This window comes from Mus caroli, chromosome 11 (genome assembly GCF_900094665.2).
Source record: "Mus caroli chromosome 11, CAROLI_EIJ_v1.1, whole genome shotgun sequence".
Classification (NCBI taxonomy): domain Eukaryota; kingdom Metazoa; phylum Chordata; class Mammalia; order Rodentia; family Muridae; genus Mus; species Mus caroli.
Genome location: NC_034580.1, coordinates 111,975,119 through 111,990,285, shown reverse-complemented (window position 1 = coordinate 111,990,285; position 15,167 = coordinate 111,975,119). Strand labels below are relative to the sequence as shown.

At 53.8% G+C, this 15,167-nt stretch overlaps 2 protein-coding genes across 2 annotated transcripts; both read left to right on the top strand.

Moving 5' to 3' along the window:
* The first annotated feature begins 731 nt into the window (after window positions 1-731).
* On the top strand, window positions 732-7,649 carry Mrpl38 (mitochondrial ribosomal protein L38). Its single transcript, XM_021176178.2, has 9 exons — window positions 732-884; window positions 974-1,153; window positions 4,106-4,240; window positions 4,314-4,522; window positions 4,945-5,017; window positions 5,149-5,194; window positions 6,569-6,727; window positions 6,916-7,052; window positions 7,342-7,649. Exons 1-9 carry the CDS (start codon window positions 776-778, stop codon window positions 7,476-7,478), a joined length of 1,185 nt encoding a protein of 394 aa, XP_021031837.1. The 5' UTR covers window positions 732-775; the 3' UTR covers window positions 7,479-7,649.
* A 702-nt stretch (window positions 7,650-8,351) lies between these two features.
* On the top strand, window positions 8,352-14,840 carry Trim65 (tripartite motif containing 65). Its single transcript, XM_021177051.2, has 6 exons — window positions 8,352-8,895; window positions 11,375-11,470; window positions 11,735-11,968; window positions 12,051-12,228; window positions 12,422-12,487; window positions 12,922-14,840. Exons 1-6 carry the CDS (start codon window positions 8,476-8,478, stop codon window positions 13,494-13,496), a joined length of 1,569 nt encoding a protein of 522 aa, XP_021032710.1. The 5' UTR covers window positions 8,352-8,475; the 3' UTR covers window positions 13,497-14,840.
* Window positions 14,841-15,167: the final 327 nt, after the last annotated feature.

The window sequence follows — 15,167 nt, the reverse complement described above, 5'->3', positions numbered from 1 at the left end:
CCTCAAGGCCAGGCTCTGGTGTCCTGACCTGTGAACTCCCAACACTTGTCAGACAGCAGCTGCTCACTATTGGAGGAATTAGAAGTGATGGTGAGAGGCTTAGCTGCCTGGGTGCTGTGGAATTTAAGCTGTGGCCATTTCTGCTGGATATCGAGACCTCACTGCATTTCACTGTGAGTTCAAGGGTCAGGCTTCTGCTGGCAGAAAAACTAGCAGTCTTTGGCCTGGACTGGGGATGTCAGGACTTCCTGGAGAGAGCACTTCGGGGCAGGCAGGTCACAGAAGGAGAAGACAACAACAGCACTGCAGACACCTTGTGATCTGGGGAGCAGCTGAGGGAGTAGAGCTTTGCTATACTGGAAACTTGAGTTCCAGGGCAGAAGGGCTGAGGCTGGGTCAAAAAGCGGTAGAGAGCACTAGAACTGTGAATTGGAGATGATCAAGAGAGAACAGATACACCAAGGTGCAAATCCTCCTAATAGACCTACGAAGTGAGCACTATTATTACCTGTTTTATTCCCAAGTCTGACTCCAGAATCCTCTATCAATCCCTGTGTCAGGGGCAGAGGAAGGTGAGTGAGTGAGATCCCTGGGGTCAAAACCCATAGTTGTTCTTGGAGCTGCACCTTTGTGCTGCCCCCTAGTGGCAGCTCTCAGCCCCGCGGACTTTCAGAATTACGTCAGGAGCTTGAGACCACGGGGCGGGGTCTCCCACGGGGCGGGGCTATGGAGGCGGAACCTCCGGCCGGGCGCGCAGGCTTCTCTCCGGCCACCTATGTCTGGGTCCTACGGGCGTCTTTGGCGACCTGGGGCGAAGATGGCGGCACCCTGGTGGCGTGCGGCGTTTTTCGGAATTGGGAGATGCCGGGGCTTCAGCACCTCGGGTGAGTGGTGTGAGGTCGTGGAGCTCTTGGGCCTCTGTAGCTCAGGTCGCGGTCCTAAACCTGCGTGACGCCCCTGTCTGTGCCCGCAGCCTCCCGCAGCCGCCGGACACCCCCGCTCGGGCCCATGCCCAACGAGGACATCGACGTGAGCAACCTGGAGCGGCTGGAGAAGTACCGGAGCTTCGAGCGGTACCGCCGCCGGGCAGAGCAGGAGGCGCGCGCCCCGCACTGGTGGCGGACCTACCGGGAGCATTTCTTGAAGGAGACTGGTGCGGGAGCGACGTTTTCTCCCCCAGTTTGGTCCCCGTGTGCCCCCGGAACGAGGAGGACCTGCGTGCCCCTCAGACGTGTAGTTCTGAATTTAAACAAACGTCCAAGAGATATACGCATGGTTTAATCTGTCTGTAAAACTGAGACTCAGCCGGATGGAGGCCCATGCACTTAATCGCAGCGTTTAGGAGGCAGAGGAAAATGGAGCTCTTGACTTAGGGGCTAGCCTAATCTACTCCGTGAGTTCCAAGACAGTCAGAGCACACGGAAAAACCCTGTCTTGGGGATGGAGGTGGTAGTATGGGGTAGTAAAGATGCATTTTTTGGTTTTTGTTGTTTGAGATAGGATCTTATTAGCCCAGGTTGGCCTTGAACTCACTGTGTAACTGGGGATGATGGAAGACTGCCTTGTTCCGCCTCCCAATCAACTTAGAGTGCAGCTGGGAACCACCAAGGCCTGGCTAGAGATTAGGGCCTCACTATATAGACCAGGCTGGCCTCAACCCACAAATCCACCTGCCTCTCTCTGCCTCCCAAGTTTTGGAATTAAAAGCATTTGCCATCAGCTGGTGCCCCATTTCCTTAAGTCTACCTGAAACTATTACTAACTCTACCCAAGACTTAGGTGTGTGTTCATAACCACCTTTGAATCACGTTTTTCTTTCCTTGTTTTTCTTTCTTTCTTTCTTTGTTGTTGTTTTAAGACAGGGTTTCTCTGTGTAGCCCTGCCTGTCCTGGAACTCATACTGTTATGTAGACCACGCTGCCCTCGAACTCAGAGATCTGCCCACCTCTGCAACCTGGGTGCTAGGATTAAAAGTGTGTGCCACCACTGCCCAGTGTTATAATTATTTAATCTCAGTCAGGGGTTCCTACTCACCTTTGATCATTCAGCCCCTAGATACAAGTCACAAAGCCTTAAAGCACTAGAGCTGGGCACATATCTACTCTATACTGTTAGGTCTACTTCTCTGCCAGTAACCCCGGGATATGACACTTCCTCCAGTTGGACTGCCCTCATGGCCAGTTTTCATGGTCCCTAACCCTATGGCATCTTCTGTGTCCACTTTCTCTCTCTCTCCCTCCCTCTTAGTCCCCACCTCCCAGCCTGGGAACCAAAATCCCACTTGTCTCCCTTCTGCCCAGCTGTAGGCATCATCATTCACCAATCAGGGATAACTTTGGGGGCAAGGTTACATAGCATCACTTGTGTCTAGGGTCTACCTGAGAATTCCTTCTCCCTGGGGGCAACCAGAGCCAGTATTTAGCATTGCAATACACAGCAACAGACCAAACCTCCATAGTCCATCTACCTTTGAGTCATTTGAAAGGTGATTCTGATAACCAGTTAGGAAACCCATCTGCCTCAGTTTCCCACGCTGGGACCCAGTCTGGGGTCCAGATGTTTTACGTTATATCTCATTTGCTTTATGGCTGAGCCCTGTTCAATTCTGGGAAGCAGGCTGCATAGGTCAGCTTAGTGGGTCAAGGGTTCCATCCTTTCCTGGAGTGTCAGGGGGACGGAACTAGATAAAGTCAGGCTGCTCAACAATGATATTTGATTTGGGGCCGGGGTGTTGGACCAGTCAGGAAAGTGTCTGCTGTACTCATCCTACCCTCAGAGCATGAAGACCTGAGTGAGGCTCTCCCGCATCCACACAGAAGCCAGGCATAGTGTCTCCTTCAAACCCCAGTGCTCGGGGTTGTGGTTCCCTGTTCCGTCTCAATACTGGAGTATGTGAACTCTGCTCAGGCAGACAAGATGGGAGGTGTTTAGGTTACAAAGTTCCCCAACCTGGGTGAGAAATGAGGCAGGCTGAGGCCAAACTCCTGGGAACTGCATGCAGGGCCTGTGATGAGCTGGGGGGGAGGGTGTCCAGCTTAGCTGAGGGGTGAGTGTCCTGGAGCACAGCAGGGCCTTCTGTGGGAGACTTAGGTGGTGCATCTCCGTATGACTAAGGCTTCTTGATGAGAGAGACAGTCCTTGCCTCTCCATACTGTTCATTGATGGTGACAGTGGATGCATACAACTTAGGGTAGACCAGAGACTAAACACCTTTTGCAGGAAGGAATGTCCAGGAAGGTTCATTGGCTAAACCCTTGGGGCCAGCCCATCCAGATTAGCATGGAGAACTGTGTTCTGTGCTGTGTGACTAGTGGTCACCATCCATCTCCATGTGAGGTGTCGTGGCCACGTACTCAAGGAACCAGGTCAGGAGCAGATGAAACACCTGCGGTCTCAGATATGAGAACACCAGGGCTCCTAAATCCGTTCAGCCTTCCCAGTTTTTGTCTGTGACACGGTTCCACTTGTCCCACAAGGGGTGGCCTAACATGCAGATCTTTGGAGCACACTGGCCAGTGGGTCTAAACAATCAAGTTATACCTTCAATGAGAGACCCTGTCTCAGGGGAAAAAGCTAGCCATGGTGGCTAGCCATGGTGGCGCACACACACACAATTTTTTTAAATTTATTTTTTAATATTTATCTATTTTATGTATGAGTCCACTGTTGCTCTCTTCAGACACACCAGAAGAGGGCATCAAATCCCATTACAGACGGTTGTGAGCCACCATGTGGTTGCTGGGAATTGAACTCAGGACCTCTTGAAGAGCAGTCAGTGCTCTTAACTGCTGAGCCATCTCTCCAGGTCACACACACACACACACACACACACACACACACACACACCTCTTTAATCCCAGCACTTGGGATACAGAAGCAGGCAGAACTCTGAGTTCAAGGCCAGCCTGGTCTACAGAGTGAGTTCCAGGACAGCCAGGCTACCTTGTTTGGGGCGTTGGGGGTCAGTGTGGAATGAAGGGCATTGGAGCAAAACACTTCAATCCCTTGCTCCCACACACAGACATTTACAACCACACACGTTTAAGGACTCAGATTTAAAGAGAAGATCGGACTCTGCTTATCCCAGCATGTCTTACTTCTCTAGATCCCAAAGACAAAGTTGACATTGGGCTACCTCCACCCAGAGTCAGTCGGACCCAAAAGCTACTGGAGCGGAAGCACTTCCTGCGGGAACTTCGTGCCAATGTGGAAGAAGAACAGGCAGCCCGCCTCCGCACGGGTGAGCCTCCCAGAGTAGGGGCCCCCGGCGCACCCTCTCCACACTGTATCCAAACGATGCTGTTCCCCCCCAGCTAGCATCCCACTGGAGGCAGTGCGGGCAGAGTGGGAGAGGACGTGTGGGCCCTACCACAAGCAGCGTCTGGCTGAGTACTATGGCCTCTACCGAGACCTGTTCCACGGTGCCACTTTTGTGCCCTGGGTCCCTCTACACGTGGCTTACGCAGTGGGAGAAGAGGACCTGATCCCGGTGTATCATGGCAATGAAGTGACTCCGACTGAGGTACTGCTCCCGTGCCTGTCTCCCTGCTTTGTGAATCCATGGGCACAGCTATCATGGCGGCATCACAGGGTCTAGGTTTGAAGTTTTGTTACTGTCTGTGACTACCTAGAAATCACAACCATGAACGTTTCGGAAACAAGACAGAGAAGAGCCATTGGTGCCTGTCCTGTGACCAGCCACTGCCGTGACCTCCCTGACCTCCCTGGCCTCTTGGCACATGGTCTTTATAGTTCAGCTCTCAGGACAGCAGCTCGGCAGGCTTTATAGACATCTCTCTGCCTGTCACTTGTGAGGAGCTATCAGGGGTCCTGGTTTGAGCTGGGGTGCACACTCCTTTCTCCAGGACCCCTGCAAGCTCCAGCCCTCTACAGAGAAACTGCACCCTGGCGAGGGTGAGCACTCCCTTCATCTCTCCCTGTTAGGCTTCCCGGGCCCCAGAGGTGACCTATGAGGCAGACAAGGATTCCTTGTGGACACTGCTATTCATCAACTTGGGTAGGTGAATGGGGGTCACTGGCCTCTGGCCTCCCGCTTCTCCCTCCCCTGAGCCAAGAACTCGTGGCTCTGGGCAGGGTGGCATGTTTCAGCTCTGGTTCCTTTAAAAGGCTACCTCTGTTTCTGTGCAGATGGACACCTGCTGGAGCCAGACGCTGAGTATGTTCACTGGCTGCTGTGAGTATCTGTGTGGGAAGCCAGCTAGGGGATTCCAGCAGGGCCTGGAAATGTCAGGCCCTGGGATTCAAGAATATACTTAACCCAAGTACAGGAGAAAATGGCAGAAGCCAGGTGTGGTGTTGTGTGCCTTGAATCCTAGTGCCCTGGAGGCATAGGCAAGCAGATATCTGGGAGTTTGAAATTACAAATGGGACCCAGTGTGTTAAAAAAAAAAAAAAAAAGGTACAGGTAGCCCTGGCCAGTCCTCTTCATTGCTCTGGGATAGTTTCTGTCCTGGGAAACTGGAGGTGTTGCTGAACACTTTACCTGTGGGTAAACAGTGTGTGCGTGCGTGTGTCCGTGCGTGCGTGCTTGTGCGCGTGCTGTGACAGGCAGTGGAGAAAAGGACCAGGAGCAGCTCATGGTGGCACCAGCATCTCCAGACACTGGGCCCGTGGGTGTTGCTGCCCTGAGCAGTCCTTGTTGGCTTCAGCTCTGAGCACAGGCTAGGGGGCAGAGGACACACGGGTGCCCTGAGCTTTGTGATCCCCCTGTAACTGAATCTAGTAACTGGGAAGCTGGCTTCTGCCTTCCCCCTACCCCCTCAACTACAGCAACCAACATATTTAGCAGGGTTCTCAGGGGTCGTGGCAGGTTAGAGGGTACAGTAACTACCGGAGCATCAAGCTCTACAGCATGGAAAGAAAAGCAGCCCAGAGGAGGTGTGGCTTCCTGACCTAAATGATAGGCAGACATCTGCTTCCCATGCCGAGTGAGCCAGCTGCTCCTCCAGCCACAAGGGGGTTTTGTTTTTTAACAAATGCCAGTAAATTGCAGAAGACCCCAAACCCAGTCTCTTATTTTTTTTAGATTTAATTTTATTATTATATCAGGCAGGTGGTGATGGTACATGCCTTTAGTCCTAGCACTGGGGAGTTAGAGACAGGCAGACAATTCTCTATGAGTTTGAAGTCAGCCTGTTCTTCAGAGTAAGTTCCAGGACAGCCAAGGCTAGACAGAGAAACCCTGTCTCGAAAAACAAGACAAATATTTCATGTGTTTAAGCGTTTTACATGTGCACCACCTGCATGCCTGTGCCTTGGGAATTGCAGGTGGTTGTGAGCCTCCATGTTGGTGCTGGAAATGGAACCTTGAGTCTCCTGAAAAGTCGTCAGTTCTCTTAGCCACCAAGCCATTTCCCACCCCCTCAGGTTTCTGAACTACAACTGCCCCATAATCTGTTTGCAGCTTGTCCCTGAGGTCGGCTTGTGGTCATCGAATGCAGGAGTGTTCAGAGTCTGGCCCTGGGAGTGACTGCCTCTGGGGCCCAACATTGGGGTTCCCCTGCCACCTTGTTGGCATGGCAACTAATGGTTATTTTCCTCCTACCAGAACCAACATCCCAAGCAACAGAGTGGCTGAAGGACAGGAGACATGTCCCTACCTCCCTCCTTTCCCTGCTCGAGGCTCTGGCTTCCACCGCTTTGCCTTCTTGCTCTTCAAGCAGGACAAGCCAATCAACTTCTCAGAGGACACACGTCCCTCACCCTGGTAAGCTACACCCCTGTTTGTCTCCTGAGCCTCAAGCCAGCTCTCTGGGATGGTGGCTCTTGCTGTTTCCTGCTCTTGGTGTAGGTCTTGCGCTTGGCAGCAGTCCCGCGTGCTGGGTGGACTCCAGGGGTTTCCCAGGATTGCCTGCCTGCTCCCTCCCACTCAAATGCTGCCCGTCTTCCTCATAGCTACCAGCTGGCCCAGAGGACCTTCCGCACTTTTGATTTCTACAAGAAACACCAGGAAGCCATGACTCCAGCTGGTCTGGCTTTTTTCCAGTGCCGCTGGGATGACTCTGTCACCCACACCTTCCACCAGCTTCTAGGTAAGGGCTTAGTGGTCAGGCAGGCCTGGGGACAAAGACCTTTCCTGCCATGCCAGGAGATGGCCTTTGAAAGCCAGGGTGAGCCGGGCGGTGGTGGCGCACGCCTTTAATCCCAGCACTTGGGAGACAGAGGCAGGCGAATTTCTGAGTTCGAGGCCAGCCAGGGATACACAGAGAAACCCTGTCTCGAAAAACCCAAAAAAATCCCTGGCAGAACTCCAGCCTCACAGGCAAGGAAGGAGGCCCAGGTCAGCAGAAGTCCACCACTCTCCCCTTACTTTTCTTGCAGACATGCGGGAACCTGTGTTTGAATTTGTACGGCCACCCCCTTACCACCCCAAACAGAAGCGCTTCCCCCACGAGCAGCCCCTACGCTATCTTGACCGATACAGGGACAGTCATGAGCCCACCTATGGAATCTACTGAGATACTCAGTACATTGCATCTCCGAGGGTGAACTGTCACAGCTGGAAGGTCACACCTCTGGAGAGAGCCATCTGAAGCCAACTGAGACAGTCCCTTGCTGGCCTCTCCCAGGACACCCAGGGGCTGGTGGATGTGCCTCGATTCTATATGAATAAAATACTTTTTTCCTGATGCCAATATGTCTTCACTTTCGGTCACCCAGACCCTTTTAGTGAAGCTGTAGTGCTCTGTGGGTGAGCAGAAGGTGCCCAGCAGCCCGGTAGCTGGGGATACAGCAGCCCGGTAGCTGGGGATACACATGAAAAGTGAACCTTTGCCCAGCCTGTGATCTTTGTGAAAGACAGCCCCGGGATCAGAACCTCCTCGAGGAGGCAGTCCTGCCCCTGTCAGACCTAGCAACAGATTGCTTGTTAGCATATCTCAGCCCCCACCAAGGCCGGAGCCCCCACTGTGCAGCTAGAGGCCTAGAAACAAGTCAGTTCTGCCTACTCCCTTAGGAGTGCTCTCTGATTCATACTGCCTTTGGGGACCCTGGAACCCCCATCTGCTCTGCTGTAGAGGAGATGACAGTAGCCTGTCTTAGGGTTTTACTGCTGCGTACAGACACCATGCCCTGGGCCTTTAATCCCAGGACTCGGGAGGCAGAGACAGGCGGATTTCTGAGTTCGAGGCCAGCCTGGTCTACAAAGTGAGTTCCAGAACAGCCAGGGCTACACAGAGAAACCCTCCCACCCACCCCACCCCACTCCACCCCCCCAAAAAAAAGAATCTAGGGAAGGAACACAAATGGTCAGGGTGGACCGGAGGGAGCCGCGCCCCAGCTCCCAGTGCGTCAGAAGGCGGGCAAGCAAGGGTGACTTGGATCCCTGCCAAGGAACGTTCTAGTGCACCAGACTGCGCACTGCCGCGACTTCCTGGACTGTCTTCCCCAACGTAGTGCTCGCACTGGTAGCCTCGGCCCCTTTAAGAGATCTGCGCACCGGGCCTTGCTTCCGCCATGGCCGCTCAGTTGCTGGAGGAGGACGTGGTGACTTGCTCCATCTGCTTAGGTCGCTACCGGGACCCGGTGACGCTGCCCTGCGGGCACAGCTTCTGCGGGAACTGCATCCAGAATTCGTGGCGCTCCTGCGAAAAGTCGTGTCCGGAATGTCGCCAGCCCTTCCCCGAGGGCGCCAAGCTGTCCCGCAACGTGAAGATGAGCACCTTGCTGCAGGCGCTGCCCGTTCTGCCGGCGCCGCCCGCCGGGACCCCGCGCCGGGACTCCGCCACAGGCCACAGCGCTCGCTGCCTGCGCCACGGGAGGCCGCTCGAGTTCTTCTGTCGCACCGAGGGCCTCTGCGTGTGCAGCGCGTGCACGGTGCACGACTGCAGCCACCACGAGCGGGCGCTGCTGGACGTGGAGCGCCGCGTGCGCGAGGTGCGGGAAGGGCCTCTCTGAGGAGACTGTTTGTGGCCAGAGCCAGGGGCTGCAGCAGGATCTGCGGGTTCCCATATGAACCCAGAGAGCTCGTGCACCTGACTGCTGCACGCAGCTCTCCCCAGGTCCTCTGAATAAAGTAGAGCCAGAGTGTTAGGTCAGGGCTGGCAGCCCCATTCGCTAAGGTGGCCAGCATTCAGTAAGTGTGCTTTCTGCCCTTCAGAGACTGAAGGATCTACTCAAGGGTCAGATAGAGTCTCAGCAAAACGTGAATGTAGAATCAGCAGGGCCAGCCTGCATGGTGGTTGTGACTTCCTCTAGGGATGTGCAGAGCCTTCCCAAGAGTGGGAGTTGAGGAAGTGCCAGCCAGAAAAAGAGGTCGCAGCGACAAGTGCCTAGGAGCAGAGATGATGGGCAGGAGACAGGTTTCTGAGATCTCCAAACAGGTTTTCCAGGTCATCAGGGACCGGACCACAATGGGCAGCATAATGGTGGTGACTTCCTCTAGGGATGTGCAGAGCCTTCGCAAGCTGAGACAGGGTGATGATGTCATCAGATTTCTGCTTTCTGGAGTCTGAGCCCCAGCTGGGGTGTGGAGGGGGTAAGAGATGAGGGGTAAGAGGAAGGAGGTCCCAGCTGCAAATCAAAAGAAATGAGAAGTGAGTGGGAGCCCGGTGCCCAGTGGAGGGAGTAAGACGCAGGACAAGGGTTTCTGCGGGAGACTGGGCTGCTGTGTGCTGAGGTTAGGTAGAGAGTAACTGGTTTGGGATATGCAGTGTGTGGATGTAGTGAGGTACACAGACAGGGGCGGGGGGGGGGGCGGCACAGGCATCTGGGAAGAGATGCGGACAGTGAAGTGAAAGAAGTTGCTATGGTTCCCTAGAAGGAGTGGAAATTTGTTGGGCAGGGGATTACATCCTGACAAAGCTACAGAGATGGCGGCCAGGGCACAAGCAGCTACAGGAGGGAGAGTTCTCCAGGTGCCCCAGGCTGCTGAGAGGTTTTAGTTAAAGGCAAAAGTGACCACCACGGAATTGGTTCCATGGTGGCCTGTGTCCTTGCCCATGGCCATCACAGCCAAGAAATGAGGCTGTGATTACCAGGGATGAGACGGAGGAGATGGAGCGAGAGGACTGGGACCGTAGTGCATGGACCGAGAGGGCGTGGACAGGGAGTGGAGGAGTGACTGGACAGGGAACAGGGACAGGGAGGGAGGGAGCCGAGCGGCTGTGGAGGACTAGCACAGGCAGGCTGAAACCAACGAGGGAAGGAAAGCTGGGATAAGGATACATGCTTGGGGTGTTTTGGTGCTGGTGACAGGGCCAGGGTGAGGTCAAAGGGTGAGTGGCAGAGACTTGAAGGGTGAGCCCTGCAGCTTCTGAAGCCCCAAGGGATAAGGCTGAGGGGCACTGCTGCCCCTGACAAGTGTAGAAAAGACCCAGCTGGGTATGAACCTTAGCATTGGAGGTTAGAGGCTCTCAGCATGGAGGGTCAGATGGCTCATGCTCCGGGGGACAGAGGAGAGAGGATGTGAGGCCCAGAGTGCTCAAGGGCCAGGGAGGCTGGCACACACAGTGGCAAACAAGAGACCCTGTCTCAAGGTACAGGGCACAGACTGAGACGTCTGAGGTTGCCCTCTGACCTTCACATGTGCATCTTGGCATGTATGCATGGACCCACACTTACATAAACACAACCCACACACAAACACACATACATTAAAAAAATAGGTTAGCTGGTGTGGTGGTGCATTCCTTTAATTCCATCACTATAGAGGCAGAAGTAGGCGGATCTCTGTAAGTTCAAGATCAGGTTGGTCTATGTGGAAAGTTCCCCGGCCAGCCAGGACTACACAATGAGACCCTGTCTCAAAGAAAGCAACAATGATAAGGGGCCCCAGCTCAAAATGGTGTTGGGAAGAGGAAGAACAGGGAGTGAGACTTAGTCAGGTCAAGCATCAACTCCAAGCATCTGAATGGTGTTCCCAGCTCCTATAACAGCACATTTTGGTCTCCAAGGGAAACAGACCTCAACCAAATGATAATAATGTCTTCCCTTTGGGCTCTTAGGAGCTGAACTGATCACTGGTCAGACAACGGTGGCCAGCCTCCCTTTCTGCCCCTGGCTCTGAAAGCCAGTGTTACCACTTCCCTTCATTGCCTGGGTTAGGGATGAGGTTTGGACCGGAGAAGGTGGGAGCTCTGTCCAGGTCGCTCAACCTGCAAGACGCAGGAGTGGGACCAGAAGTGGGGCCTTCAACCGAAGACTTCCACATTCCTCATATAGTATCCTGCTCCAGGTAGAGAAAGGACCCTATCCAGGCCTCCCTGGGACTCTGACCTAGTTCTGGGATTTTATAAGGCAGTTACCATCAGGGCCATGAGGAGAATACCCAGCTCCTGTATTGGTGATGGTGGCTTGAAGGTTAGAACCAATCCTAATCGTCTTTTGTTGCTTGCCCTCTGGATGGGTGCCACAGGACCAGCTGAGAGCGAGGGTACTGGTTACCCAGCAACAGGTTGCCCAGGCAGAGACCCAGCTTCAGGAGCTGCAGGAGCAACGCAGTCGGATTGAGGTACTTTACCATGTGCTCGGGTCCGGCCTCACCATCTGGTCCCTGGACTGCAGACAACAGATGTGAGCTGCCTCGCAAGTCCCTCCCAGCACCACGGAGTGGGACGTTGACCAAGAAGCCAGGCCCCATTAGGGAAGAGGTTCCAAGGGTCCTAACTGGCTCTCCATGTCCCCGTGTTCAAGCCAAGTGGGTGATTGAGGGCCTGGCCTGCCTTGCCATAGTGGGGAGACTGGCCACCCTGAGGTTCCTCCTGTGCCCATGCAGAGTTCAGCCTGCACCCTGGCCTCGGCGGTGTCCAGGAGATTCGGTAGCCTGCTTCAGGCGCTAGAGAAGCAGCAGGCCTCAACACTGAGTGATATAGAGGTAGCCAAGAAGCAGGCGCTGGGCCAAGTTCTGAATGAGAAACAGCGGCTGACTGACCACCTAAGGACTCTGTCTCAGTATGATCAGAGTGTCCAGGATCTCCTGGCGCAGACGGATGACTGCATCTTCTTCCAGGTACCAGATATCAGGGCCGCGGGCTAGGGCTTTGCTTCCACGCCTTGCACACCGCTCACTGCCCCTGTCCCCCGGGGTTCAGGAATTACAGCTGCTCCCTGAGCCCACAGAGTCCCTCGGGCCACTGACCTCTCCACAGTGGAATGAAGAACAGCAGCTGAGCAACGTGAACCAGCTGCTTAGCCCCCTGTGTGAGCTCCTCTTTGAAGAGAAGAGCCTCCCCAAGGCGGCAGTCAAGGCTGCAGATGCTGGCCCTATGGGTAAACCGACTTCTCGTTCTCTGCGACCTCCCCCTTCCCCGACTGCTGGGTAGAAGCCAGCCGGGAGTCAGAGATAGGCGGAGTCAGGGGTAGGCGGAGTCGTGGATAGGCGGGGTCAGGGATAGGCGGAGTCCGGGGTAGGCGGAGTCAGGGGTAATTTCTATCTACTTCTTTAACTCTTCTTTGTTTTAAGAGACCCTGGGTCCCCTGGCACCAGTCCCCAGCGCAGTGTGTCCACTGAGGAAGAAGCTCTGGCAGAGTAAGGAGACGCAATGCCTGTGTGCATGCATATGCTTCTGTATGTATTGGGGGGGGGGGCTGCTCTAACTGTCCTGTCCACGCTCCTCCCCCGACCTGTCCCCACCTCCGCACATCAGCTGTGGGTTGTAAACCTTCCCCACATTTATCCTGAGGCAGATGCAGCCAGCATAGTGTTAAAGGGCACATTCTGGGGTCCATCCCAGTTCTTCCACCTAAGAGTATGTAAGCTTAACTCTCCGAGCCTCAGTTTCCCCTCTTGTAACGTGGGGCAGGTTTCCAGCTCCAAGGAAGCCATGAGGAATTCACCAGTAAGATGGTGCCCAGTGTTCAGCCCACTATTCCTGTTAGACATTTAAAGTGGCCATAGATGGAGCCACGGTAACCCTATGCTCTAGGAAAAAATGCCCATCTCTGTTCATCTCTCTCCAATAGATTATCGCAATCTGACCTTTGACCCAGAGACCGCCAACCAGTATTTGCACTTGTCTCACAAGGACCAGCGGGTGACACACCATTTCCAGGCCCAGGGCCCAGCCAAGTCAGGCAGCTTCGAGCTGTGGCAGGTGCAGTGTACCCAGAGTTTTCAGACTGGACAACATTACTGGGAGGTACGTGCCTCTGATCACTCTGTCACTCTGGGCGTCACCTACCCAAAGCTATCACGCCAAAAGCTGGGGACCCACACGGATAACATCGGCCGTGGACCCTGCTCCTGGGGCCTCTGCATCCAGGAGGACAGTATGCAGGCCTGGCACAACGGCAAATCTCAGCGCCTGCGTGGATTGCCCGGACGACTCCTGGGCGTAGATTTGAACTTGACCTCTGGCTGCCTCACCTTCTACAGCCTGGAGCCACGCACACAGCCGCTGCACACTTTCTATGCAGTGTTCAGCCAGCCTCTCTTCCCTGTCTTCTGGCTCCTTGAGGGGAGGACCCTTACTCTGTGCCATCAGCCTGAGGCCAAGCTCCCTCCAAGGCCCCAGGAAGAGGCCACAGCACCCAGCTGAGGAAGGCACAGACAGGTGCCACCGTGCCTGGGTGCCCAAAAGTGGCCCGGCCTCTGGCTTCTAGAAGGAACAGCTGTTGGCCTCTCTGTTCACTCAGAGACAGACATGGGAGAGGAAGCCTAGAACAAAGTTTACTTTTTACTATCTATGAAGGGGTCAGGGGACAGAGAGAAATGAAATAGGAAGTCCCAGCCCCAAGCAAGAACCAGGTTCTTAGCATTGCGTGGACATCTATCTTAGTCACTGTTCTGTTGCTGTGAAGAGACACCATGACTGAGGCAACTCTATAGAAGAAAGCGTTTAACTCAGGGCTTGCTTACAGTTTTAGAAGTTTAGCCCATGATTATCATGGAGGGAAACAGACAGGCGTGGTGCTAGAGCAGTAGCCGGGAGAGTCACATCCTGGTCACCAGGCGCATGGGCACGCGCGTGCACACACACACACACACACACATGCACACGCACACAGACATAGGCTTTTGTAACTTTAAAGTGACACACTCCCCCAACAAGGCCACACCTCCTAATCCCTCTCAAACAGTTCCACCACGTGGGGACCAAGCACACAGGCTGTAGACAGCCAAAGTGGTGATGGTACAGGTGCGGCAGATGTGGTGCGGCAGATGTGAGCCGCTTTCTTTTGCTCGTCCCACATATGCTTCCATGAAGGTCCTGGGTGGTTTTTTTGCTCACATTTCTGGAAGTAGAATTTGTTTTTTTGTGCTGGGTATAGAGTCTGAAACGTTTTGAATGCTAATATTCAGAGTTCTGACCTTCACTGACAACATCTCCAGCCCGGGATGATTTGTCTCCTTGAGAGGCCCCGCCCCATGTTCTGATGTTGACGGTAGTTACAAGGAAGCCCACTTTTGTAATGTCTTTTTCTTTTCCTTTGTAATTCCTTAAGCATTTGTTTTGTATGCTCGTGGGTAAACATCTCACAAAAAAAAAAATTAGAAATTCTTTCATGTCTATTTAGTGTGGGACTCAGAGTGGGGGGGGCTTGTGTACGCCACGGCTTACGTGTGGAGGTCAGAGGACAACGTGCAGGAGTCCGATCTCTCCTTCTACCATGTGGGCTCTGGGGTGGAGCCCAGACTGTCATGCTTGACAGCAAGCACACTGGGACAACTGCAGAGTTATCCCATCATCCCGACAATAACAGGTTTTTGTTGTTTGAAACACGATATCTCTATGAACCCCTGGTTGGCTCAGAACTATGTAGACCAGGCTGTCCAACTCATAAAAATCTGAACCCCCATCAGTGGCCAATAAGAGTTTTTAAAGAATTATATGTGCAATAATATATCCCCTAGGGAAGGTATAAATGTTTTATACAAGTGATTAAGCATTTCTTTCTTTAAATTGTTTAATGTATATGTGTATTTTGCCCACATGTATTCTCTCTCTCTCTCTCTCTCTCTCTCTCTCTCTCTCTCTCTGTGTGTGTGTGTGTGTGTGTGTGTGTGTGTGTGTGTGCAATGCCTGAGGAGGCTAGAAGAGGGTGGTGGGAACCAAACCCGGTCCTATCTCTTTAGCCCTCAGACAGTCTTGCCCTATAACCTAGCTGGGTGGAGCTCCCTATAAAGCTTATTTGGCTTCAACCTCACTGCAGTCTAGGCAGCCTCCTCCTGCCTCTTCCTCCCGGAATCATAAGCCTGACTTTTTTTG

Coding starts and splice junctions, on each gene's coding strand:
- Trim65 (XM_021177051.2), top strand. CDS start 8,476: ATGGCCGCTCAGTTGCTGGAGGAGGACGTGGTGACTTGCTCCATCTGC. Junction 11,969..12,050: donor ATGACTGCATCTTCTTCCAG/GTACCAGATATC, acceptor CCCGGGGTTCAG/GAATTACAGCTGCTCCCTGA. Junction 12,488..12,921: donor GAGGAAGAAGCTCTGGCAGA/GTAAGGAGACGC, acceptor TCTCTCCAATAG/ATTATCGCAATCTGACCTTT.
- Mrpl38 (XM_021176178.2), top strand. CDS start 776: ATGTCTGGGTCCTACGGGCGTCTTTGGCGACCTGGGGCGAAGATGGCG. Junction 4,523..4,944: donor ATGAAGTGACTCCGACTGAG/GTACTGCTCCCG, acceptor TCTCCCTGTTAG/GCTTCCCGGGCCCCAGAGGT. Junction 6,728..6,915: donor GACACACGTCCCTCACCCTG/GTAAGCTACACC, acceptor TCTTCCTCATAG/CTACCAGCTGGCCCAGAGGA.